Below are 27,687 nucleotides of genomic sequence, written 5' to 3'. Positions count from 1 at the left end.
AGCTTATCGGGCTAATGTATGTTATGTTAGACCGAGACATTAGCTATGGGGTTCAGACCTACCAGGGACCAGCGCCAGAACCTGGCCCCTTCAGAGAGGTTTCAGGGAGCAATGGCCCTGGAAAACCCCATATGGTTGGGGGTTTTCTTATCTGCCATCGACTGGGGTTAGGCACCTAGAACGGTAGGCGTAACAAAACAAACCCCACATGGTAAGAAACTACAACAAAAACTGAAGAGAGGTAGAAAACTCCCTACAATCCCAAGGAAAACAATCAAACAATCAATTTACTGCCGTGCCGGTCATCCGCGCAGCCCTCCCCTCCCCAGGAGGGGGAGGGGGGGCCCGGACCTCACCACGCCGGCTGCCTTCAGTTCGGAAATTAGGCTTCAACCAACGCGAAAAATCCCGCCGACCGGATGGGAGGGAGGGTAGCCAAGGAGCCTCCGGGGCTCACCCAGAAAATAGCGTTTCATTACATTCAACGCTGGTTTTCTGTGGGGAGGCCCTACAGCTCCCTGGAGCTACATACCCAAAGAGAAGGAAAAAAGGGGACTTACCCGGGAGGCAGCGGCCACAAACTCCTCAACGCAAAGTCGAGACAACTGGCTGCAACCTGCGACCCAAAGCAACACAAGAATGCCGAGGAGCAGGGACGTTCACCAAATAACGGTTGGCCAGGACCCTGTTCGACTTCCAAAATCCACGCGCCCGAATATGAGCCCAAGACATACAGTATTACCAAACACGGCAGCCACAGCCGCAAACTTCCTATCGTCATGGGTGCGAGGATAGACCGCAGGCTGGCTAGACTTAATAACCCTGTGGACAACCTGGGAGACCCGAGCCCTGGAACAGGGAACGAGGGAAACCGGATCAACCCAAAGCGCATCCCCAGCCACCCCGGCTGAAGCGCGCAGGTAACGGCGAAGTGCTGCAACTGGACACAACACATGATGCACCCCCAGCCGAACCAACCAAGCATCAATGACCCACGGACCCCTCCGGAAAGCAGCCGTCTCGTTCTTTGCCAGAAAAGATGGAGAAGGCTGCAAACGGACAAACCTACCCCCAGGACCACAAGAGCAGAAACCCGTGCCGGAGGAGAGCATGAAGCTCCCCTACCCGACCCCCAGAGACCAATGCCAACAAAAACAAAGCCTTGGAAAAACAATCAGGAACCGAAGGGCCCACCACAAACCGAGGAGAGGAAAGATAGGAGAGCACCCTGTCCAAGGACCAGGACGGCTCAGGAGGCGCATGAGCAGGCCGGAGGTGAAACATAGCACGGGAAAGCTTACGAAACGGGGCGGATGTGACGTCCACCCTGAAAGCTAGCTTGAGCGGCTCCGCCAGCGCCGCACGATACGAGACGACAGTATTAGGCATCAAATGACGGTCCTGAAAAAGCCAAGAAAGAAAGGACAAAACAACCCGATCCGAAAGAAAAGACAGCCTACGAAGAGCCAGAAAATGGCGAAAAGAACGCCAGGAAACTTCATACTGTCGCCGAGACGAAGCTCTCAGGTGGGACACCATCAACGAAGCCACCTGATCACCATAGAAATGGTGACACACCCGCGTCAAAAAGACCAGACGCGAAGAGCAGAGGAGAAGGTCGAACCAGCCCCGTACCGGATCGAACCGACCTGCTGAAAGAGGCGGAGCCACGAGAAACGTCCCGCGTCGGGTACCGAGCCAAAAGCACTGGAAACCAAGGCTGGGCCAGCCAAAAGGGCCATGAGGACTATTCTCCCTGGGAATGTCTCCAACCGAACCAAAACCCGAAGCAACAGCTGGACCGGAGGAAAGAGGTACAGGTAACCCCACCTCGACCAGTCCTGCCGAAAGGCATCCACCGCGAATGCTTCGCAGTCAGGGAAGGGCGTCACATATATTGGGAGATGCCGAGACCACGCCGACGCGAAGAGGTCCACATCTGGGAGACCGTACGTCTGGCAGATCCAACGAACCGAGTCGTCGTCGACCGTCCACTCCATGGACAGGGAAAGGAAGCGAGACAGACCGTCCGCCAGAACGTTGAACACTCCCCGGACGTGAACCGCACGGAGAGCCAAACCCCGAGAATCCAGCAGACTAACCACTTGAAGGGACCAACCCCAAAGAGCCAAGTACCGAAGAGAACCCCCGTGGTTCAGGCATTGAACCACTGGAGAACATTCCGAATGGAAGCGAATGGTCGATCCCAGAGCGATCCGAATCCTCCGAAACGCGAACCAGACAGCCGCGAACTACCGAACCGTGTTGTGAGCCCAATGGAAGGACAGACCCCACCATCCCTGGCCTGCCTGGTGAGCACTGGTCACAAAGCCCCAGCCGAGAGACGACGTGTCCGTGAACACGTCGAGCGAGGGCTCGGGAAGGTGCCAAGGCACCGAACCCCGAAAATCCCAAAGAGGAAGCCGGTGACGCAGCAACCAACATAAGACCCCGGAGGACGAACCCAACGATCGCAAGAGAGGCGGAAAGAACGTCCCCGAAGGAACCAAAACAGACGCCGAAGCCAAACCCGACCCGGCGGGTAGACTAGCACAGCGAAGTTCAGACTCCCGCACAACTGCTCGAGCAACCGCTGAGTGACCCGGGACCTCCTCAGAAACAGCTGACGGCGGTCCCGCAGCCGCCGCAACGCCTCTGGAGGGAGAGACAAGGAAGCGGTCCGAGAATCCCAAACAAGACCCAGCCAGGTCCGAACCTGGGACGGAATCAGATGGGACTTCCTCCAGTTCACCAGGAACCCGAACCTGGCAAGCTGGGAAAGAACCATATCCCTGGCGAGCAGACAAGCTGACCGACTGGGAGCCCACACCAGCCAGTCGTCGAGGTAGGCCAAAACCCGAATCCCTAAAAGACGCAGACGGGTCACCACAACCCGGGTCAGACGAGTGAAAACGCGAGGTGCCAGATTCAAGCCAAAAGGTAGGAATCGAAAACGGTAAGCGTGACACCCCACCACGAAACCTAACCAGTCCCTGAACCCCAGATGAATAGGAACGTGCTAATACGCGTCCTTGAGGTCCAGGGACACCATCCAGGCACCCGGCTCCAACAGAAGCCGGACCTGAGACAGAGTAGTCATCCGAAAGGAGGAGCAAGGAATCCAGGGGTTCAGACGGGATAAGTCCAGAATGAACCTCAGATCCGCACAGTCCCGTTTCGGCACTGGAAACAGACGGAAAACCCACCTGAGGGACGTAGTCGTTTCGACCACCCCCAAGCGCACCCATTCCAAGACGACTTGATGAAGCGCAGGAGAAGAAACCTGCCCTGTTAGCCCCGAACCCCCCAAAGGAGGACGAGTCGCCCAACGCCACCGCAGGCCGGATGACACGACCGAAAAGGCCCACAAATTGTGGGACCAAGCGTGGGCAAACAGAGCGAGCCTCCCCCTCTTCGCCCTGTCAACGGGGCAAACCGCGAAAGGGCCGACGCCCCTTACGAGAACCCAACCGTCGAACACGGCGATCACTGCGCCGACCAGACGACGCTGGCCCCGAAGGGAACAATGGCTCAGAAACTGGCACCAATGGCCTAACTCAACCAGCGGAACCCGGAATCCTGGTATGACCTCTCCGAAACTGCCGAGAACGACCGCTCCGGAGAATCAACAAGTCCGCCATAGGACGACAACTAGACGAAGCCGCGTGCAGAAACTGAGAGACCGCAGTCTCTGCAAACAGCAACGGACAAAACGGAGATGAAAATCTAAGAGCCAGGGCCCAAGCGGATTCCAAAGAGAGGTCGAGCACAGCCTGACGGCACGCGAGGCGAGAAGCAAAAAACAGAGACACGCTTCCTTCAGGATGGGCGCAAAGAGCTTTAACAGTGCAACCGACGCACTAGCTGCCGAAGACAGCGCCCCAGATGAAGGCCCTTCACTCAACGCTCCCACATCCTCCTCAAGCCAAGCAGAAGACAGCTCGAGAAGGGAAAAGAAACGCAAGACCGAAGCCAAACGCCTACGGGCGCGCAACTCCTCCGCAACCAACGAAGCCGAAAGCTGAGGAATCTGCATGTGTAGCTGGAAAAGGCCAACATCCCGAGAAAGCACGGGAGCGAATAAGCACGCATTAAGGTGCTCAAACTCGATCCCCAGGTAAACCTGCATAAAAGTAGCAGTTTCCCGCCAATCAAGCATGCGGGTCCGACAGAACCCATGCCACGGCCCCAACGAAAAGAAAGGGCAGTCTGCCAGCCAGGAAGACTCTGGAACCTCCAAACGCATCCAAAAACGGGAAGAAGAACTGAACTCAAACGAGGACGGATCCATTGGGGAGGCATAACCAGGGTCTCGCAAGAGGTATGCAGCAAGAGCTTCCCGAGCCACCTTCGCTGAGATACGGGAAGTAGCAAACCCCTGGAAAGACGGATCCAAGGTACCCAAAGGCGCCCGGAACCGAACCTGGGGAGGAGCCGAACCCAAATCATACTCATACAGGGAAGAGGGGTAAGAAAATCCCTCCCTCTGCAACAATAAGCCCCGCGGGGAAGGCAAAAGCACCTAAGCGGGGTCACAGGGGGCCCAAGGCCCCCACTTCGACTCCTCCCCAGCCCCAGGATCCCCCACGTCGGGACCCGGGGCAGAGCCGTCCTCCAAACCCTCTACCCCTGAAGAAAAGGCATAGTCCAAGGGAAAGGCAGACAAGAAGGGGGTCTGCTGGTGGGACCCAGAAGCCTCGGCAGGAGGAATCGGCTCAAATGCCTCTGTCCCCGACCCGGATGGGGCAGCTCCCGAAGCAGCCTGAGTCTCACTACCAACTAAACCCTGTGCCGAGGCCGAAACCCTCAGACGTTTCGGAGCCGGACACAGGGGGGGAGGTGCAGGAAGAACCACAGGGGAAGGACCAGGGGGCGCGGCTGGAGCCAAAGCCATAGCGACCAATGCCCCCAGGTCAGGGTCCCTAAAGCCAAAACGGGGCAGCCTCGAGGCATCCAGGTGGAAAACCAACCTAGTGCGTTGCGATAACCTAAACCTAACATGCAACGCTGATGCTGCCTGTACCCAAATAGGAACATCCTCAGAGTAAAACTGGAGCACAAGCAGAGAACATGACTCGCAATACTCCGGGTCAAAGGTGTCATTGACCCAACAGGCAGCATGACGGAGGTAAAACAGGTGACTGTCACCCTGAGACAAGGGCACACTGCAACCTTCAAACCCTCACAAGGCAGGCTGGAACTCGGGAGATGCATCCATGGGTCCCCGAGCCCCGACAGGGGTTTCCAGGGCCCGTAGGTTAGCAACTACGGGAAGCCCGGACAAGGTGTTGCTAACCGGTTAAGAAACCCAAACAAAACAAGGGTAAATGATAATACTGAAAAGCCCTGGGGACGTGTACAAGCACGGGGGCCTAGCAGAGGGCCACCAAAACAATACCAGGGGAACTATGGACCATGTGGTCCATAGATTCTTACCATGTGGGGTTTGTTTTGTTACGCCTACCTTTCTGGGTGCCTAACCCCGGTCGATGGCAGATAAGGAAAACCCCCAACCATATGGGGTTTTCCAGGGCCATTGCTCCCTGAAACCTCTCTGAAGGGGCCAGGTTCTGGCGCTGGTCCCTGGTAGGTCTGAACTCCACAGCTAATGTCCCGGTCTAACATAACATACATTAGCCCGATAAGCTCCACGGAGTCGTAGGGGCTACCCACAGAAAAAATCTTGAACTGAAGGGACCACAAAAAAAAGAGGCGAAGAGAGAAAAGGCAGCACATGGTCCAATGACCATGTGCTGCATGTACAAGAGACAACTTGCAGAACGGAGCAGAAGTAACATCCACCCCGAACACAAACTGAAACGATTTTGCCAGAGCTACCATCAATGAAGCTACCTGTTCACCATAAAAATGGTGATAGACCCCGCACAGAAAGACCAGATGTGAAGAATGGAAGAAAAGATTGAACCAGCTACGTAGCGTACTGGCCCAATCTGCTGAAAGAAACAGAGATGCGGGAAGACCCCGGGGTCGGACACCAAGTAAGCAGCGCCTGAAACCAAGGCTGGGCCGGCCACCAAAGGGGCCAACAGGACTACTCTCCCCTGGTAAGTCTCCAAGTGAGAGAGGATCTAGAGCAACAGCGGAACCGAGGAAAAGAGGAACAGGTAACACCACCTCGACCAGCCCTGCCTAAAGGTGTCGACCCTGACAGCCTCGCAGTCGAGGAAGGGCACAATGTAATTCTGGAGACGCCTCGACCATGCTGACGCTAAGAGGTCCACCTTTGGAAGCTTGTACGTCTGGCAAAACTAACTGCATGAGTCGTTGTTGACCGTCCATTCCGTGGACAGGGGAACGAACCGAGACAGGCCATCCGCCACGACATTGGACACCCCCCGAATGTGAACAGCCAGGAGAGCCAAACCCCGAGAACCAGCAGACGAGTCACCCTAAGTGACCAGCCCTAAAGAGCCAAGGACCGCATCGAACCCCTGTGGTTCAGGAAATGAACCACTGGGGAACAGCCCAAATGGAGCTGGATTATCGAACCCCAAGCGACCCGACCCCTCCGAAGCGACATCATACCCACCCCCCAGCCCCTGGCTGGCCTGGTGAACACTGGTTACAAAGCCCCAGCCAAGAGATGACACATCCATGAACGCATCGAGTGAGGATTCGGGTAGGTGCCAAAGCACTGAACCAAAAAAAACAAGAAGAGGAAGCTGGCAATGCAGCAGTGACGTAAGGCACCCGGAGCTGAACCCAGCGATCGCAAGAGCGGCAGAAGGATGTCCCCAAAGGAACCAGAACAGCCAACGAAGCCAAATCTGGCCTGACAGAAAGACCAACACGGCAAATTTCAGACTCCCGCACAAACCCTCAAGCAACTGCCTCTTGTCCCGGGAGCCCTCCAGAAACAGCTGAAGGTGGGACTACAGCTGCAGCACAGCCTCCAGAAGGAGAGACAAGGAAGTGGTCCGAAAGTCCAAGACCCAGCCAAGTCCAAATCTGAGAGGGAACTAGATGGGACTTCCTCCAGTTCACCAGGAACCTGAACCCCGGCGAGCTGGGAAAAAAAAAAATCCCTGGCGAGCAGAAACGTAGACTGACTGAGAGCCCACACCAGCCACTCGTCTAAGTAGGCCAGAACCCAAACCCCTAAGAGATGCAAATGGGTCACCATGAGCTGGGGTAAGGGGTGTGAAAATGCTAAGTGCCAGATTCACGCTGAATGGAAGGCAACGAAAGTGGTAAGCCTGATGCCCCACAACAAAACTGAGCCAGTCCCTGAACCCCAGATGAATTGGGACGTGCCAGTACGCATCCCGGAGGTCCAGAGACACGATCCAAGCACCCGGCTCAAACAGAAGCCAGAATAGGGACAGAGTAGTCATCTGAAAGGAGGGGCAAAAGACCCAGGGGTTCAGACAGGACAAGTCCAGAATGAACCGCAGGTCTGCGCAGTCCCGTTTTGGAACTGGGAATAGGCGGGAGACCCACCGTAGAGACGAGGACAGTTCAACCACGCCCAAGCGAACTCACTCCAAGATGACCTGACAGAGTGCAGGTCTGATACCAACCCTGAACCTCCCAAAGGAGGAGGGGCCACCCAACGCCACCACAGGCTGCATGAAATGACTCGCCCACAAACCATGGGACCTAGAGTGGGCAAATAGAGCGAGCCTCCATCACAACACCCCGTCAATGGAACAACCCGTGAAAGAGCCAATGCCCCTTATAAGAAGCCGACGTACAAGCAGAGCGATCACTGTACCGACCAAACATCGCCGGCTCCAAAACTGGCACCACTGGCCTACCACGACAGTAGGAACCCCAGGTCTGGCACGACCCTTCCAAGGAAGAGCCCCTTGGCATCCCCGGAGAACCATCAAATACGACATGGGACAACAACTAGAGGAAGCTGCCAGCAGATTTATTTATATAGAAGGCACATTGAGTTCATGAGAGTACAGTGATTTAAAAGTTTTACATTCTTGTAAAGCTACTAGCACGCATAGCGGTTCGGGTAGATTCTTAACCCTCAAAGTGCGCATCACGTCATATGACGTGTTGGAAGTTGTTCCAGTCAACTGCGCATCACGTCATATGATGTGTTGGAGTACTACGCAAGATTTAAACGGCCTGCGGATACACAGGGTTCACCACACCTTCATCAGGGCTCTTGTAAACAGACACCATTTTTAAAAAAAAAATTGTGGGCCAAACTCCCGGGTGTTAGGGACCTCAGTATTGAGTGAGCTACCAAGCCTGATGCACGCAGCATGAGCTAACAGCACTGCTGTTCAGCTTGTGACCACAGCATCGCCTAAAAAATGCCAAAATATACTTGTTCATTATATTATGTAGCAATGATATTATTACAGAAGACCCCTGACTGATAAAACTGACCAGGGTTCTGATAATAGCAGGATTGTGGTGATATTTAGTGCTGTACGCCATGGAGGGAGGAGTAATGCTGTGGGAGGGAGGGTGGTGGCGATGTCTTCTGACTGTGTGTGGCCACCTTTTATTGACTGCACTCAGCATACCAGCTTAGTGGTTCGCTATGGTGAACACAAATGTAGATACTTACATATAATGTGTGTATAGGGTATAAATAGCAAGAGAAGGTTGGGAGCCGCCATTTTGGTGAGGGCGGTGGCGTCGTGCAGACGACGGTGTTGTTTACTGGTAACCATGATGGTCTTTGGGGACCATACCAGTTTACTTGTACAAGTATGGTAAATAAAACAGGTAGATATTTATATATAATGTGTGTATAAAGCGTAATAACACCACACAGTATTGTTGGAGGAGAAATATTAGTGCGTCTGGCCTTGAGGGCGGCAGCCATCAGCTGACTGTGTGAGGTCCTACGTCTTTGTGCTTTTACTCACCTTACAAGCTTAGATGTACAGTTATGGTGAACAAAACATGTAAATACTTATATATAACGTCTGTATATAAAAGCAAAAACAGTATGATGGGTGGAGAATGATGGCAAGTCAGGTGAGGTGACGGGAGGGAGGGAGTGGCTGCCACTGGCACTGCCACTCAGCATGCCAACTTAGTGGTTTGTTATGGTGAACACGAATGTAGATACTTATATATAACGTCTGTATATAGTGAATTATAGCAAAAACAGTATTGTGGGAGGAGAATGTGGGTGAGTCAGATGACTTGAGGGAAGGCGTGAGTGGCTGGCTGGTACACGGCGGTCACTCCTCGTTACTTTTTGACTCATAATAGCTACTTAGTGGTTCTTTATAGTGAACAAAACATGCGGATACTTATATATAATCTGTGCTTATAGTGTAATAACCGACAAAGTATTTGTTCACTGATTGATGAACATAACTGAATCAACAACATGCACACCATATTTTTGAGTACAGCAATGATTCACTCATTTTATTTGATAAATATATCAAACTACACACTATTGAATAATATTACAGCAAAAAAACTATGAAAAATCAATCAGAGACATTGAAATAATTAGGTAATTATCTCTTTGTGGCAACTCCAGCCTGACAGCTGGCGAGCAACAGACCGCCTGGGACGCACGCTGAGTCAGCGCCTATTTTTTGCCAGACTTCCCCGCCCTATAGCGGGCAATATATGCCACTTATAATTTTTTTATTATTTTTCCCGTGATCAGTGAACACAAATTAACACTTTCGCTCGGGGATGACGCAGCATTGCGTCATCCGTTTACTGGTGGTAATGCCGGGGATGACGCAGCATTGCGTCATCCACTTTAAAAATTCGCCAAAAATCAGGTTTTTATCCGATTTTTTTGGGACTGGTTTTAAAATGCGCGCCGATGTCTTCCCATTTTCTTTGTTGCGCCTAGTGGCGCACAGGCGGCGCAGCACACGCCGTCGGCCCATTGTTTTCGCTCCACTGTTGTGACCGGTGTTGCCTCCCCTCACGTCTCAAACGTGTGAACATTTCGGCTATTTTCCGTGGCTATATTTCTTACTGCGGCTTCAGAAACTATCTACGCTTACTCCACGATGGATAGTGATCATGAACAAGGCCCTTCCAGGAAGAAAATTGCGAAAGAAAGGCGTGAAAAACAGAAGCTGAGTAGTGTACAAGAGAAGTACAAGCATGTGAGACTAACTCCCTCTAAGTTTCAGGCTGTATTTGACGATTTGTCTGGGTCATCTAGTGATGAAACTGATGTTGGTATTGATACTGATGCAAGTAGTGAACATTTAGAAACAGAGACGGCCGATGAGGATTTTGATAGTGATGAAAGTGAGGACAGTGAGGAGTCTGAGGTCGAGATTGCCACTCGTGCACGGCGCGGTACTGGAGCTCGTGCTAGAGCCAGACGTACCACACGTACCCCAGCACCAACAGATTCTGATGATGGATGGTGTAGTGACAATACTGCACCCTTTGTGGACAATTTTACAGGTACACCAGGCTTGACTGTTCCTGTACCTACCATTGTTCTTGGATTCATTCAACTCTTTCTGACACAAAAATTGCTGAAATATATTGCCTATGAAACAAATTTATATGCTTCCCAAAATAAGGCAGGTACTGGGCAAAGTACAAAGCACAGATGGCAACCAGTGACAGTGAAGGAAATTGCTAGATATATGGGACTGACCATCTTGATGGGTATTTGCCCGTTTCCCGTATTGTACAGGCAATGTTGTTCTTCAATTGGCCCTTATATGCACATATCCATCTGAAGAATTCTATTAGGAACATTTTCATACCTAAATGAGCGCTGTAACACGAAAATTGAGATTACCACCAGGAAATAATACTAAACATATGTGGGCGGGAATTGGGAGTGTAGCAGAAAGGCGTCTGAGCGCTCACTCCTGGCTAACGCGTGGCCCGTCTTCAACTCGTCGGCGGTTGGAGCGTGACCAGGTTTTTTATTTTATATGCTAATATTCCTCTAGAGAATTCTATTACGAATCCATTGAGACCAAAATGAAAGACCTAGGACGAAAATTGATGTGACCAGAGTGAAAATAGTGAAAACATTTTATCGCGTTTGCGCGCTCCCAAGTAACTCGTTCGCACTTTCTCTGCTTGCTGCGGGTAATTAGCTGGGCTTTTGGAGTTTATATGCATTTAGTGCTGTAGAGAATTTTATTGCGAACACAATGATACCAAATTTAATCTCGTAGAACGAAAATTGAGGTGACAAAGTTGAAGAGAGTATACACTTTTCGGAATTGATGCGCCCTTCCGTGACACGCTGGGGCACCACCAGCGTGTCACGCACCCCCCGTGCCACCCCTGTCGAGGGGTGGCGCGGGGGGTGCGCGAAAGTGTTAACAGGTTAGGAAGAAAAATATTTTTTTTTTTTCAAAATTACATGTGCCTGTGGGGAAGAAAGGATATTATACCCCTAGCATGTTAAGGGTTAATCTAACATATAATCTTAAAAATGTAATTTCTAGCAAAATAAAAAAAAAATTACAGCTATATAGTAAGTAAAAAAATGCATTGCAAGTACAAAAAAAAAATTGTATAAGAAATTTGGCAGAAAAGAGTAGGTACATTAAAGTAAATTTAACCCTTGTGCTGCTAGGGGCTATTTTGCCTTTGTCACCCACAGGCGCATAAAAAATTCACAATTTTTTTTTTTTTTTATAAACCTGTTAATTTGTGTTCCCTGTTCATGGGAAAAATAATAAAAAAATCGTAAGTGGCATATTTTGGCCGTAATAGGTCGGGGAAGTCTGGCAAAAAAGAGGCGCTGACTCAGCAAGTGTCGGGAAAGTTCTGCTTCGTCCCAGCTGTCAGGTGAGGGGTTGCCACAAAGATATAATTACCTAATTATTTCAACGTCTCTGATTGATTTTTTCTTCATTTTTTTTGTGCTCTAATATTATTCAATAGTGCGTAGTGTGATATATTTATATAATAAAATGTTAATCATCGCTGTACTCAAAATTATGGTGTACATATTATTGATTCAATTATTACGTTCATAAAACAGTGAACAAATACTTTGTCTGTATTACACTAAATACACAGGTTATATATAAGTATCTGCAAGTTTTGTTCCCATAACGAACCACTAAGTTGATAATGAGAGTCAAAAAGCAATGAGAAGTGGCCACATTTGGCAGCAAGCCGCTCCCCACTACTCCCTCCCTCAAAAACTCCTCACTCGGCAAATTCCTCCTAAGAAGGGACAGGAGGAAAGGGAAGGACCACCAAAATACCCCATACTGCTGCCAAGAAGTACTCAGGTGGGACACCTACCACTAAGCCACCAGACCACCAACCGGATGTGAGACATGCGAGGCAGAACGTAAGCAGCCCCAACAAGGCACCTCCGAGCTCAGGAAAAGGCGGAGCTGCAGGAAGATCTCGGGCGCGACCACCAAAACCCTGGCAGCACAAAGGAGATGGAACGTCTGCCGAACAGAAAGCTCCCCAACGCAAGCAAGCCCACCAGATCAGAAACGACGGGTCCGACGCGAGACATCGCAAGACCCTGAAAAGCCAACCGGCAGGGCAATCCAGGAAAACCGAACACTGCGTAAGGGTTGCCACCAGAACAGTACCCAATCCACGGGGGTACGAGCAACGAAAACAGACCAAGACACATAAGCGCACCATAGGACACAGGCTGAAATAACGCCCAAGAAGCCAAGGAACGCATGAAAAACTCCCATGCGGCAGAGGAGGAAACAAAGGGAACACACAAGGAAGGGAAGCGGTAGAAACCGACCCCACCCCCTACAGCAGCAAGTGCAGGCAAAACCGACAAAAGGAGATGCCAGGGGAAGCGACTGGGAAAAAGCAAGAAGAAAAAGCCAAAGCTCAAACCCCAGGAAACAACCAGTGGCGGACAATCAGGCGGGGACAGATACCCCACGCACATGGGAGGGCCAAGCCAGGAACCCGAAGACCGCGAAAAATAACATGCAAACCCCCAGATGCAAACCCTAGGCACCAAACAGCAGCAAAGTGCCACACCACAACCGGACACAGGAACAATGACACGCCACCGTGAAACACGTCACCAATGCACACGTGCAGCAGCAGCAACAGGCACCACCGCAACATGCAACATGTAAACAGCAACTCGCCTCTGCAAAGGCAGAGAACGGTTCAGGCAGACCCCAGACAGGGCCAACGGAGACACGACAGAACCCAGCAGGCCCAGGAACCTGCACACCCGGCGACCGACGGCAGAGATACCTGCTGGATGGGGTTCAGGGAGTTCATTTACTCCCCAAGCCCAGCCCGAGGCTAAGCTTGACATGTGAGAGGTTGGTCCAACGAGGCTGGTGCTTGGAGCGGCCCGCAGGCCCACATACCCACCACAGCCAGGATGGGCCAGAACCTCTATTCGAAAACGGGCTAGTGTTCCTTGGAAGTCCACGGATGTACCGGCAATATGGCGGATGCTCGCAGGTAGGACGTGTAACAACCGCAGACCTCTGATGTTTACATAGTGTTCCCCGATTGTGCCTATGGTACCACTGCACTCCACTGGTACTATCCCGCATATTCTTCCATATAGGCAGGACCCAAGAGCCAGAGCTCAAACCCCGCAAGCACAACCAGGAGAGCCCTACCAGGTGAGTAAATAACCAGCACCACAACCCACACACCTCATAACATGAAAGAGGGGGTCCTCTGTATGACTATAGCATGGGTTGGACATGCACATGAGGGACTGGAAGGGTTGAAAAGGGACAGTCACTGGTGTTTTAACGGTCTCATTCGTACATAAATATACCTAAATAAAGACAGGTATATAAACATCTTCGCATCCAGCGTCCAGATCGCAGAAACTCACCTGTCAAACGGAGGCACGAACGTGACACCCCAACAGTGCCAAGAAGATCCTGGGAGCACCGCCAGGTGAAGAAGCCAGAGCCGGACACGCAGGAAAGCAGGGTAGAAGCGAAGGAGGAGGCCCATACCCGACACAGGGAAAACCTTGGCGTCCTCCCCACAGCTGGAATCCAGGACACCCCCGGAGCGAAGGGGCACATACCGGAGAAGGGACAAGAACGAGAGGCGAAGCACCCGTGAAAAAAAAGGGCGCAAAACACCAGCACTGAAACACACCGCCCAAACCAAAACAAACTCCACGGCGCATGCGCATGACACACTGGCCGAACCGCATAACCCGCTCTGCGGGAAGGCACCAACCAGGACTACTGCTTAAGAAAAGTAGCCAAACAGAACGCAACCCTAGGGAACCGCGAAGTAGAAAAACAACCCATCCCACGGGACAGGAGTCAAAAGAGGAAGCAGTAACAACAAAACCGGCCAACGAAGCGAAAACAAAGGAGCCCAAAGGGAACCCAACCGAGCCACGAATAGCCCAACTGGGCTACAAGTAGCCCAAAACAGCGACCAGGACCAGGAGCCGACAGATGTTCCAATAATACGAGAAGTAGTGAAAACCTTCCCGAACTCTCGAGAACACAGAAGCAAACACCAGTCCCAAAGGCATACAAAGGCACAGTCGCACCCGAGACCAAAAGTCACAGAACCCCAAGAACGGGGAAACATGACAAATACACCGTCCCAAAAGGAGGGGAGCATCCACCCACAGGACGGAACCAACCGACTCAAAGGCCAAGGTACAGGGCCCGGGGAGTGGCCGACGCCAAACAACACGTATGGCGAATGGGGAGGAAAAACCCCACTCCTCGTAACCACAAGACCCGCCTAGAGGGGGAGAAAACCCCCCTGCGGGGTCCTACGGGGTCAAGGCCTGCCAAGTCAGCCCCTCCCCAGCCCTGGGAACCCACACGACAGGCCCCGGGGCCGAGCCGTGCCCCCAAAGCCCCGGCCGTACCAGAAAACCGGGGCAGCCGCGAAAATACTAAGAAAGGGAGCCCACTGGCACTCTTACAACACGGCTGGAGGAACAGGCTCAAATGCCCCCCGCACTACTCCGGAAGGGGAATTCCCCGAGAGTACCCGAGTCTCAAAACCATCGAACTCCGCCCCAAACCCACAGACGGCAAGGAACCGGATGTAAGCAGGAAGGGGGGATCCAGGGGAAAGACAAGGGAGCGTGGAAGGAACCAAAGCAACCAACACCCCACCTAGAAGTCCAAACACGAACCAAAACGGGGCAGCCCTGGGGCTCCTGGGGAGCAAACAAACGAGAGCGTTGCCACCAACAAGGCTCAAGTGCAACGCCCCTGCTGCCCGCACCAGCTTTGTCAGCACAACTGGGTAACCGAGCCACAACGTGCAACAAAACTCGCAGGACTCTGAGTCGAAGGTGTCACCAGCCCCACAGGCAGCAGACGTAGGCAAAACAGAGAGTCACCCAGAGACAAGGGGTGAGAGCAACCCTCAAACTCGCTGGAAGCGAAGGGGACTCTGGGGTCACATCCATTGAACCCACGCACCCCCAGGGGTTTCCCAGGGACCCGAGCATTTACTATAAGAGGACTCGCGCTCAGATAATCCCAGGCAGGGTACTGCTAACCGGCGCTCAAAGCTACCAAACAACTTGCTAAGATATGAACCCCCGGGACGTGAACACTCACGGGGAGTGCAGCTCCCCCCTTCCCCCTCCCGGGGAGGGGGGAGCTGCACAGACAGCGGTGCGGTGACGTGTGACGTCATACTAGTTGCTTGTTTTCTGTTGGGGAGTTCTATCTACTAGTTCGGCTTTTGGTAGCAATTTTAACCAGAATAGGGGTTTGTTTAGGAAACCCCTATTCTATTGGGGACACTACAGCCCCGAAATCATCTCAAGATAACCTCAAGAAGGAATGCTTACCTTTCTGGATGCTTAACCCGGTCGATGGCAGACATAGAATGCTTCCAACTACACTGGGGTTTCTATAGGCCATTGCTCCCCTTGCCTCTGAGGGGGCCAGGTTCTGGCCGTGGTCCCCGGTAGGCCCTAGAACTCCATACACATGACTGATGCCAAAGTCTGACATTAGCATATCAGCCTGGTAAAGCTCTGGGGAGCCGTTGGGGCTCCCCCCCAGAAAATGGCGTCTGTTTACAAGGGCCCTGATGAAGGTGAGGTGAACCCTATGTATCAGCAGGCCGTTTAAATCTTGCGTAGTACTCCAACACGTTATATGACATGATACGCAATTTTGGGTAAGTTATTCAAAACGTCATATGACGTGTTGCGCAGTTTAAGGGTTAAGGGTACAATGTAATCCACAGGTACATTTTAGCATAATGAGAGTTTATTGCAAGATATAATGTAGCAAACTATGTTTATAATATGATACAAGATAGCAGCAAAGATTACAATGGTAAGATGTATGTCATAGGTACATATATTGGGGAAATGGGTAACACTAGAGACAGTGCGAGTTACAGCACTTGGTAGGAACCTATGAAGATGAAATTAGGTACTTTTTGGTTTTATTTTTGAATAAGGCAAAAGTTGGATAGCTTTTCAATTCATTAGGAAGCGAGTTCCATAGACTAGGTCCCTTTATTTGCAAAGAGTATTTACACAGATTAAGTTTGCCTGGAGATATCAAAGAGATATTTATGTCTGGTGTGGTGATTATGTGTTCTATTACATCTGTCCAGGAAGAGTTTCAGAACAGGGTTTGCACTTAAGAAAAGGGTTTTGTAACTATAATTGACACAAGAGAATGTATGGAGTGAATTTATGTTTGGCATGTTTAGGGATTTGAACAAGGGAGCTGTGTGTTGTCTGAAAGCAGTTTGTTATTGTCCTGATAGCAGATTTTTGCTGGGTGATGATGGGCTTAATTGAGGTAGTTTGCAGAGGTTGAACCCCATGCACAGATACCATCAGTAAGATAGGGATAAATAAGTGCATAATATAGTGAGAGGAGAGGAGAGTAGAGTAGGGAACATAATATCTGATCGTAGAGAGTATACCAACTGTTTTCGAGACTTTCTTAGTTATGTGTTGTATGTGGGTGGTGAAGGTGAGTCTCTTGTCTAAGTATAGGCCTAGGAACTTTTCATCATTTTTATTGCTGATGTTAACATTGTCTATCTGAAGCACCATAGATACTGCAGCACTGTAGACAATGCAAACAGCATTGGTTAAAATGGCGTAGAAAAGCCAGGGCTCAAGTGGATTCCAAGGATTAAGCAAGCACTGCCTGACGGCATGCGAGACTAGAAGCAAAGAACAGACACACCGCCTCCCGCAGGATCGGTGCAAACAGCTTCAACAGGACAGCCGATGCCCACACCCCTAAGACCAGCGCATCAGACCCCTGGGTAGGCACCCAGCACCTCCACATCCTCCTCAAGCCAGCCCGAAGCAAGCTCGAGAACGGAAAATAAACTGAGGACTGAAGCCAAATGGCCACGGGAGCGCAAGTCCTCAGCTACCAGGGTCGTCGAAAGCGAGGGAACCTGCACGTGAAGCAGTACACGCCAACATCCCGAGGAGGGGCAGGGGCAATCAAACTCGCATTGAGGCGTTCAAATTCTCCCCCCAGGTAAACCTGAACAACCATAAGAGCCTCTCGCCACTCAAGTATGCGGGACCTACAGAACGTATGCCATGCCCCCAAAGAAAAGACAGGACAAATTGCCCACCAGGATGATTCGAGAACTTCGTAATGCTCCCAGTAAGGAAAAGAAGAGCCGAACTCGAATGAGGTAGGAACCATTATCGAGGCCGGTAATGCGTGACCACCTGCGTGACCTCCCAGGTCATGCAGGAGGTGAGCCGCAAGGGCCTCTCGCACCTCATGAGGTGGGATGCAGGTGGTCGAAAATCTCCAGAAGGAAGGAACCAAAGAACCCAAGGGAACCTGGAACCGAACCTAGGAAGGAGCTGACGCCATATCAAACTTGTACAGGTAGGGAGGATAAGAAAAACCCCACCCCCTTGTAGCAACAAGCACTGCTCAGAGGATGCCATCACCTAAACGGAGTCAAACAGGGGCCCGAAGCCCTCCAAGTGAGCCCCCATGGGGGGGTACAAACCTTTGTTCACTTTCCCCCTCCCGGGAAGGGGGGGGGGGAGCTGCACATACAGTGGCGCGGTGACGGTTGTGACATCATACTCGTTTGCTCATTTTAAGTTTGGGAAGTTCTGCTTAAGAGTTCGGCTTTTAGTAGCAAATTTTTAACCAGATAGGGTTTGTTTTGGGGCGCCTACCTTTCTGGATGCCAGACACAGTCGATAGCAGACATAGAATGCCTCCAATCACATGGGGGTTTCTATTGGCCACTGCTTCTCATGCCTCTCTGAAGGGGGCCAGGTTCTGGCTCGTGGTCTTGGGACGGCAGAACTCCATTCGCTTTGAATGATGCCAAAGTCTAATACATTCATATCAGCCCAGATAGCTCTGGGAAGCCAAAGGGGCTCCCACCAGAAATAGTCAAGTTTAAAGTGACTTGATCAAAGCGAATCATTCACTAAAGATGACTCTTTATAATGTTGTCTTGAGAAACTAAAGACAGACTGCAACTCGGGAAGACTGGGAGGACAGCTTTACTTACATTCACAAAGAAGACTGAGATGAACCATATCATTTGAAGCTCAAGCAAAACATTCTGAACTGTTGGTGTACAACTCATGTATGATTTATGAACTAAGCTAAATTATAAGCAAAGCAAAAGCAATTGAATGCTTCGCTCAATCTTAATAAATATAGTTTTGAAAAGTGACACAGGTGCAATACAGTAAGCCTATGCCAGATGCTCAGTCAATTTCCATTTCCAAATGCCACAAATTTATTCTCAAGCTTAGCAAAACAGGGATAGAATTTCAAAATAAATAAGATTTATTTTAATTTACAGACATGCAATGAACACTAAAAAATATATCATTTGTTCTCAAAAATAATTTTTTGTTTACTGAATGGAGAGTTACAATAATAAGTGAAATCTTTTGGTGTAAATAGTATTAATACTGTACAGTATATACAATAATAGCCTAATGCATTCAATACAGTAAATCATGGTAATGTATCTGTCCAAGTGAATTTATTGTCTTTGAAAGTTACTTCCCTATATGATAAAGGAAGGTTAGACTTTGCTTCACTTCTTTGAGGCATGCACATCAAATGACGTATAGTTGAGTCAAGGCCACAGTCAACCAGTCCCTCTTGAGCAAACGCCTGCAACAATAATAGAAATTACAAACTCACTCCTATATTTCCAAAAACAGTTTACATACAGGTTAGTGGAGTTCCACTTGAAAGGAACTGGGCCACCCTGAAGAAAAGTTCAGAGGCAATAAATGGATTATAATCATGTAGTTAGAGCAATGTGGTTGGCTTCAATGGCAAATAAATGGAGATTTCTAGCAGAGTAAATCTGAACATTCACAGAAAGGGAAAGTAGTCAAAAAACCAGCGTTGAATGTAATGAAACACCATTTTCTGGGGGGAGCCCCGTCGGCTCCCCGGAGCTAACTACCCACAGTAGAAGGTCAAAGGGACAGAACCGGGAGGCGGACACCACGCACCCCCCACGGAGGCGAGACAACCGGCAGCAAACGCCAACCCAAGGCGCCACAGCCCCGAAAAGTCCCGGGAACAAAGAGCAGCAAGGCCCTCGTACGAACACCAAAGATCCGTGCCCGAATGACCGCAAGGCCACGTCGCCCAGATGGCAGCGAGAGCAGCGAAGCCATGAACGCCACAGGCATAAGGGAAGAACACAGGCAGCTTAGCCGCAAGAACACGGCTGACCATCCAGGACACCATCACCCGCGAACCGGGAAGAACAGAACCGGATCAACGCAAAACGCGCTCCGGACCCAAATGCCGTGGCACACAAACAACAGCGGAGGGCCACCACTGAACACAGGCAAAGGCCAAAAGGAAAGAGCCGACGAAAAAACACACCGGAACTGAAGGGGCACTACCAACCGAGGAGAAGACAGAGCACACTGACCAGAGACCAGGATGGTGCAAGCGGCGCACGAACAGGCCGGAGGTGAAACGACGCACAAGACAGCTTACTAACGGTGCAGAAGCAACACCAAGACCGAAAGCAAGCTGAAGCGGCTCCGCCAACGCCGCACGAAAAGAGGCGACAGTATGTGGCAAGATGATGGCCCACAACCCCCACCAGAAAACCAAGCCGAGAGTAAACCAAGCTAACAAGAGTAACCACCTAAGAAGGGACAGGAAAAGGAAGGACCGCCAAAATACCCCATACTGCCGCCAAGAGAAGCACGCAGGTGGGACACCTACCACGAAGCCACCCGACCACCAACCGAAGGCGAGACCACGAGGCAGAACATAAGCAGCCCCGACAAGGCCCCTCCGAGCCCAGGAAAAGGCGGAGCCGCGGGAAGATCTCGCATGCAACCACCGAAATCCAGGCGGCACAAGGAGATGGAACGTCTGCCGAATAGAAAAACTCCCCAAAGCATGCAAGCCCACCAGGAGTTCAGAAACGACGGGTCCGACACAAGACATTACAAGGCAAAAAAAAAAAAAAAAAAAAAAAAAAAAAAAAAAAAAAAAAAAAAAAAGGCAGGGCAAGCTAGGAAACCAAAGAAGGCGGAAGGGTCGCCGCCAGAACAGTACCCGAACCAAGGGGGGTACAAACAACTGCAATAGACCGAGACAAAGAAGCACATCACAGGACACAGGCTGAAAAAAGCCCAAGAACACCCGCAGAACACCCCTGCTGCAGAGGAGGCAGGAAGAAAGAGCAGAAGCACAAAAACCCCAGGATAACAACCAGGGGTGGACAATCAGGCAGGGACAGAAAAACCCCCACGCAATCCCCAGGCACAAAACGGCAGCAAAGTGCCACACCACAACCGGACACAGGAATAAGGACACGCCACCGTGAAACACGGTACCAATGCACACGTGCAGCAGCAGCAACAGGCACCACTGCAACATGCAACATGTAAAGAGCAACTCCCTTCTGCAAAGGCAGAGAAACGGAGCAGGCAGACCCCAGTCAGGGCCAACGGAGACACGACAAAACCCAGCAGGCCCAGAAACCTGCACCAGGCGACCGACGGCGGAGAAACCCCGCTCGATACCTGCTGGATGAGGTACTGGGAGCTCTTTTACACCTCAAGCTGGCCCAAGACCAGGCTAGACCGGCCAGAGGGTGGCCCATCAGGCAGCTGCTAGGAGCAGTCCGCGCCCCACATACCCCCACAACCAGGATGGGCCGTAACTGCTATACGAAAACAGGCTAGTGTGGCCTGGAAGTCCACGGACGAACCAGCAAGAAGGCTTATGCTCGCAAGTAGGTCGTGTAACAAGCACAGACCTCTGATGGTAATACAGTGTTCCCCAAATGTGCCAATAGCACCACTGCACTCCACTGGTACTATCCCGCAAGTTCTACCAGATAGGCGGGACCCAAGAGCCAGAGCTCAAACCCTGCAAGCACAGCCAGGAGCCTTACCAGGTGAGTACAGAACCAACCCTACAACCCCCACACCTCACATTAAAAAAGGTGGGTCCCCTGAATGACTCCAGCATGGGTTGGACATGCAGAAGAGGGGGACAGGAAGGGTTGAAAAAAGGGACTGTCACTGGTGTGCGAACGGTCTCAGTCGTACAAAAATATACATAAATAAAGACAGGTATATAAACAACTCCGCATCCAGCGCCCGGCCAAAAGATGCCAGACCGCATAAACTCACCTGGCGAACGGTGGCACGAACTTGACACGACTCAACCGTACCCGGAAGAACCTGGGAGCACCGCCAGGTGAAGACGCCAGAGCCGGACCCTGCCGGACCCGCAGGAGAGCAGGGAGAGGCGAAGGAGGCGGTCCACACCCATGACACAAGGAAAACCGCGGTGTCCTTCCCACAACTGGGAACCAGGACACCCCCGGAGCGAAGGGGCTCATACCGCAGCCAGGGAGAAGAACGAGAGGCGAAGCACTGAAGCAAAAAGGGCGCAAAACACCAGCACTGAAACACCGCCCAGACCAAAACAAACTCCACGGCGCATAACACGCTGGCCGAACCGCACACCCTCCCTGCGGGAAGGCGCCAACCAGGACTACTGAACGAGAAAAGTAGCCAAAAGAGGAAGCAGGAACAATAAAACCGGCCAAAGAAGCAAAGAGCCCAAAAAAGGAACCCAACCGGGCGACAAGTAGCCCAACAGAGCTACAAGTAGCCCAACTGGGCCACAAGTAGCCCTAAACGGCGACAAGGACGAAGAGCCGACAGACGTTCCAATAATGCGGGAAGTAGCGAAAAACCTTCCCGAACCCTCGAGAACACAGAAGCCAACACTAGTCCCGAAGGCACACGAAGTCACGTAGAACCCCATCAAACGGGGAAACATGACGAAAACACCGTCCCAAAAAAGGGTGGGAGGAAACATCCACCCACAGGACGGAACCAACCGACTCAAAGGCCAAGGAACCGAGCCCGGGGAGGGGCCGACGCCCAACAGCACGTACGGCGAGTGGGGAGGAAAGACCCCTCCGCGTAACCACAAGCCCCAGCCTAGAGGGGGATAAAAACCCACACGGGGTCCAACGGGGCCAAGGCCTCCCAAGTCAGCCCCTCCCCAGCCCCGGGAACCTACACGACAGGCCCCGGGAACCTACACGACAGGCCCCGGGAACCTACACGACAGGCCCCAGGGCCGAGCCGTTCCCCCAAAGCCCCGGCCGTACCAGAAAACCGGGGCAGCCGTGAAAACACTAAGGAAGGGAGCCCACTGGCAGACTCATACATCATGGCTGGAGGAACAGGTTCAAATGCCCCCGTCACTACCCCGGAAGGGGAATTCTCCGAGACTGCCCGAGTCTCAACACCATCAAAAACCCCGCCCCGAACCTACAGACGGTAAGGAACCGGATGCAGCCAGGAAGGGTGATCCAGGGGAAAGACAAGGGGGCGTGGATGAACCGAAGCAACCAACAACCCCAAGTCCCAAAACGAACTACAACGGGGCAGCCTCGGGGCTCCCAGGGAGGAAACCACGAGAACATTGCCACCACCAAGGCTCAAGTGCAACGCCCCTGCTGCCAGCACCCGCTTTGTCAGCACAACTGGGTAACCGAGCCACAACGAGCAACCAAACTCGCAGGACTCCGGGTCGAAGGTGTCACCGACCCCACAGGCAGACAGATGGAGGCAAAACAGAGAGTCACCCAGAGACAAAGGGTGAGAGCAACCCTCAAACTCGCTGGAAGCGAGGGGGGGACTCTGGGGTCACATCCATCGGATCCGCACGCCCCCAGGGGTTTCCCAGGGTCCCGAGCATTTACTCCAGAGGACTCGCGCTCAGGTAATCCCAGGCAGGGTACTGCTAACCGGCACCCAAAGCTACCAAACAACTTTCTAAGAGCTGAACCCCCGGGACGTGTACACTCACGGGGACCTAGCAGGGGGTACCACCAGAAAATACACAGAACACAAGGGACACAAGGGGCAAGAACGAAGGCAGACCCCCCCACCAGGTAGATAAACAAAAAGAAAAAGAAAACCCCGCAAGAGGACAGTGTACCCAAGTGGAACAGAGCCGGCCGCTATGATTGGTAAAGACAAGCTGCACAGTACCCTGTGCCCCACCAGTGCAAAACTGCCCCTTACCCTAAGGCGAACAAGGGAGACAGAACACCTGAGCACACAAAGAGCGGCCGAAAACCAAGCAGTAAACGGCCAAGCAGGGGCAGGACCCAAGGAACTTGTGGAAGGCGGCCCCCAAGCCCCAAGGGCAGTACTTACAGGGCACCTAGGGAAGGGAACCCTAGGCGCATGCAGACCGAGTACTGGAGAATCACTCCCGGCTCACGCACCACCTAGAAAACAGACACCACACTCTAGGTACAGTGCTGAAACAACCACTGGAGCCGGAGCACATAACCGGTGCCTATAGCATCAGCCGAAGAACTGATGGGTGGATAGCCGGCGTGGGAGGTCTGGGGCTCCCCCTTTCCCCTCCCGGGGAGGGGGAAGCTGCGCAAACAGCAGCGCGGTGACGTATGACGTCATACTAGTTTCCTTGTTTTCTGTTGAAGAGTTCTATCCACTAGTTCGGCTTTAGGTAGCAATTTTCACCAGAATAGGGGTTTGTTTTGGAATGCTTACCTTTCTGGATGCTTGACCTGGTCGATGGCAGACATAGAATGCTTCCTACCACACGGGGGTTTCTATAGGCCATTGCTCCCCTTGCCTCTCTGAGGGGGCCAGGTTCTGGCCGTGGTCCCCGGTAGGCCCTATAACTCCATACAGATGACTGATGCCAAAGTCTGACATTAGCATATCAGCTGGAAAAGCTCCAGGGAGCTGACGGGGCTCCCCCCAGAAAACCAGTGTTGAATGTAAAGAAATGCCATTTTCTGGGTGAGTCCCAGAGGCTCCCCAGAGCTAACCAGGCTGACATGGATATTATTAGCTTTCTGGCATCAGTCAATATGCACAGAGTTCTTGCCTACCGGAGACCACGAGCCAGAACCTGGCCCCCCTCAAGTAGGGCACACAAGGAACAATGACCTATAGAAACCCCGGGTGTGATTGGGAGCCTTTTATGTCCACTATCAACTGGATCTGGCACCCAGAAAGGTAGACATCCCAAAACGAACCCCTATTCTGGTGAAATTATTGCTACCGAAAGCCGAACGAGTGGACAGAATTCTCCAAACGAAAATAAGCAAATGAGCACGACTTCATCATGTCGCCGTGCCACTGTCTGCACCCCCCCTCTCCCCCGGGAGGGGGAAGGGGGAGTCCCAGACCCCCCACGCCAGCAATCCACCCTTCAGTTCATAGGCTGGATGTCAAAATACATGAAAACTCCGCCGACCGGAGGGAGGGATGCCGGGGAACCTCTGGGACTCACTCATCAAATGGCATTTCATTACATTCATCGCTGGTTTCTGGAGGGAGCCCCATCGGCTCCCCAGAGCTACCTACCCAGAGACAAGGAAAAACAGGGAATTACCCGGGCGGCGGTCAGTACTCACTCTTCAACGCGAAGTCGAGACAGCTGGCTGCAACAGCCGACCCAATGCAATGAAGGCCCTACAAGGACCAGAGACAAAGAGGTATCAAGCGGCCAGGACCCTGTTCGACCTCCAAAAACCCCGTGCCCAAATGTGTTGCCAATGAACGGCAGCCAAAGCAGTAAACTTACGCACGTCGTGGGCACGAGGATAGACCGCAGGCTGGCTAGCCTTAATAATCCCATGGACTACCTGGGAGACTCGAGCCCGGGAACAGGGAAGAAGGGAAACCAGATCAACCCAAAGCGCATCCCCAGCCATCGAAGCCATGGCACGCAAATAACGGTGGAGAGCTGCAACCGGACACAAGACATGATGCACCCCTGGTCGGACCAACCAAGCAACAACAACCCAAGGACCCCTCCAGAAAGAAGCAGTCTCTTTCTTAGCCAGAAAAGAAGGAGACGACTACAACCGAACAAACCTTCCACCAGGATCAAATGAGCAGAAATCCCTGCGCCGGAGGAGAGCATGAAGCTCTCCGACCCGACCCCCAGAGGCCAATGCCAACAGGATAAGAGCTTTGGAAACATAATCCTGAACTGAAGGGACCACCACAAACTGAGGAGAAGAGAGGAAAGAGAGCACCCGGTCCATTGACCAGAAGGGTCAGGGCAACACATGAGCAGGCCAGAAATGAAGCAACGCACGAGGCAACTTGAGGATCAGAGCAGACGTAACATCAATACCGAACGCAACCTGGAGCGGCTCCGCCATTGCCGCATGATAGGAGGCGACAGTATTCAGCATACTATGACAGTCCTGAAACAACCAAGACAGAAAGGACAAAACAAAGCTATCAGAGACCGAAGAATACCTATGCAGAAATAGGAAAAAACGGAATGACCGCCAGGAAACCTCATACTGCTGCCGAGACGAGGCAAGCAGATGGAAGACCAATAACTAAGCCACCTGTGCACCATACAAATGGTGAGAGACTCGAGTCAGAGACTCCAAACGTGAGGACTTGAGGAGAAGAGCGAACCAGCCTCGTAACAACAGTCAGGGCTGACCTGCTGAAAGAGGCGGAGTCGTGGGAAGACCCTCGGGTTCGGACACCGAGCAAGCAGCACCTGAAACCAAGACTGGGCCAGCCACCAAGGGGCAAAGAGGACTACTGTCTCCTGGTAAGTCTCCAACCTCCCTTCCACGGGAGAGAAACGGGAGGATCCCAGACCTCCACGCCGGCAACTTTCCTCAGTTCAGAGGCTGAGTGTCAAAAACGCAAAAATCTGCCGACCGGAGGGAGGAAGAGATGCCGGGGAGCCTCCGGGTCTCACCCAGAAAATGGCGTTTCATTACATTCAACGCTGGTTTTCTGTGGGAGAGCCCCTCCGGCTCCCCAGAGCTCCTTAACCAAAGATAAAGAAAAGAGGGACTTACCCGGGAGGCAGTGGTCACTCGCTCCTCAACTCGAAGTCGAGACAAATGGCTGCAACCTGTGACCCAAGGCTATACAAGCCCGAGAAGGCCCAGGACCATTAACGAGATACTGTGCAGCCAGGAACCTGTTACACCTCCAAAAGCCCCATGCCTGAATGTCAGCCCAGGACATATTCCCAAAAACAGCAGCCAAAGCTGCGAACTTACGAACGTCGTGGGCACGGGGATAGACCGCAGGCTGGATGGACCGAATAATCCTGTGAACAACCTGGGAGAACTGCCCCTTGGAACAGGGAAGAAGCGAAACCGGGTTCACCTAAAGGGTGTCCCCTGCCACGGAAGCCGTGGCGCGCAGATACCGGTGAAGAGCTGCAACTGGACACAAAACATGATGCACTCCTGGCTGAACCAACCAAGTATCAACAACCCAAGGACCCCTTTCGGAAAGCAGCAGACTGATTCTTCACCAGAAAAGAAGAAGAAAGCTGCAAACAAACGAAATGACCACCAGGACCGAAAGAGCAGAAACCCCTGCGCCAGAGGAGAGCATGAAGGTCCCCGACCCGACCCCCAGAGGCCAATGCCCACAAGAAAAAGAGCCTTAGAAAAACAGTCCTGAACCGAGGGGGGCCACCACAAACCGAGAAGAGAAAAGAGAGCACCTGGTCCAACAACCAGAATGGCTTGGGCAGCGCATGAGCAGGCCGGAGGTGAAACGACACCTGAGAAAGCTTGCGGAACGGAACAGAAGTGACATCCACCCCGAAAGCAAGCTGCAGTGGCTCTGCCAGCGCTGCACGAAACGAGGCGACAGTATTTGGAACAAGATGACGGGCCTGAAACAACTAAGAGAGAAAGGACAAAACAACCCAATCAGAATTTGAAGACAACCGACGAAGAGACAAAAATTGCCGAAAGGACCGCCAGGAAATTTCATACTGCCGTCTAAACGAAACTCGTAGGTGGGACACCATCAACTAAGCCACCTGATCACCATACAAGTGGTGATACACCCGCGTCAAAAAGACCAGACGCAAAGAGTGGAAAAGATCGAACCAGCCACGTAATGGACCGGACCGATCTGCTGAAAGAGGCAGAGCCACGGGAAGACCTTTGGGTTCAGACATCGAGCAAGAAGCGCCTGAAACCAAGGCTGGCCCGGCCACCAAGGAGCCAACAGGACTACTCTCCGTTGGTAAGTCTCCAACCGAGCCAGGAACCGGAGCAAGAACCGGACCGGAGGGAAGAGGCACAGGTAACTCCGCCTCGACCATTCCAGCCGAAAGGCATCGACCCCAACGGCCTCGCAGTCTGGGAAGGGCACCACATAAACTGGAAGATGCATCGACTACCCCGATGCTAAGAGGTCCACCTCTGTAGAGCCCTTACAGCTCAGGCCCTTATGGCCCTGAGCCGTAAGGGCTTCCCCCATAAATGCCCCCAAAA

General features: G+C 52.1%; 1 protein-coding gene across 4 annotated transcripts in view; it reads right to left on the bottom strand.

The window, feature by feature from the left end:
* Positions 1–18,663: 18,663 nt before the first annotated feature.
* Positions 18,664–27,687, bottom strand: part of hd (humpty dumpty) — a 305,418-nt gene continuing 296,394 nt past the window's right edge. For all 4 annotated transcript variants that reach the window (XM_069330781.1, XM_069330784.1, XM_069330783.1 and 1 more), the window contains one exon: positions 18,664–19,022. In XM_069330781.1, coding sequence (XP_069186882.1) covers positions 18,861–19,022 — 162 coding nt within the window. In that variant the 3' untranslated portion in view covers positions 18,664–18,860. The remainder of the gene's footprint in view (positions 19,023–27,687) is intronic.

Source organism: Procambarus clarkii, chromosome 24, assembly GCF_040958095.1.
Source record: "Procambarus clarkii isolate CNS0578487 chromosome 24, FALCON_Pclarkii_2.0, whole genome shotgun sequence".
NCBI classification, from domain to species: domain Eukaryota; kingdom Metazoa; phylum Arthropoda; class Malacostraca; order Decapoda; family Cambaridae; genus Procambarus; species Procambarus clarkii.
The sequence above is the reverse complement of the archived record's forward strand: the minus strand, read 5'-3'. Positions and strand labels throughout refer to the sequence as shown.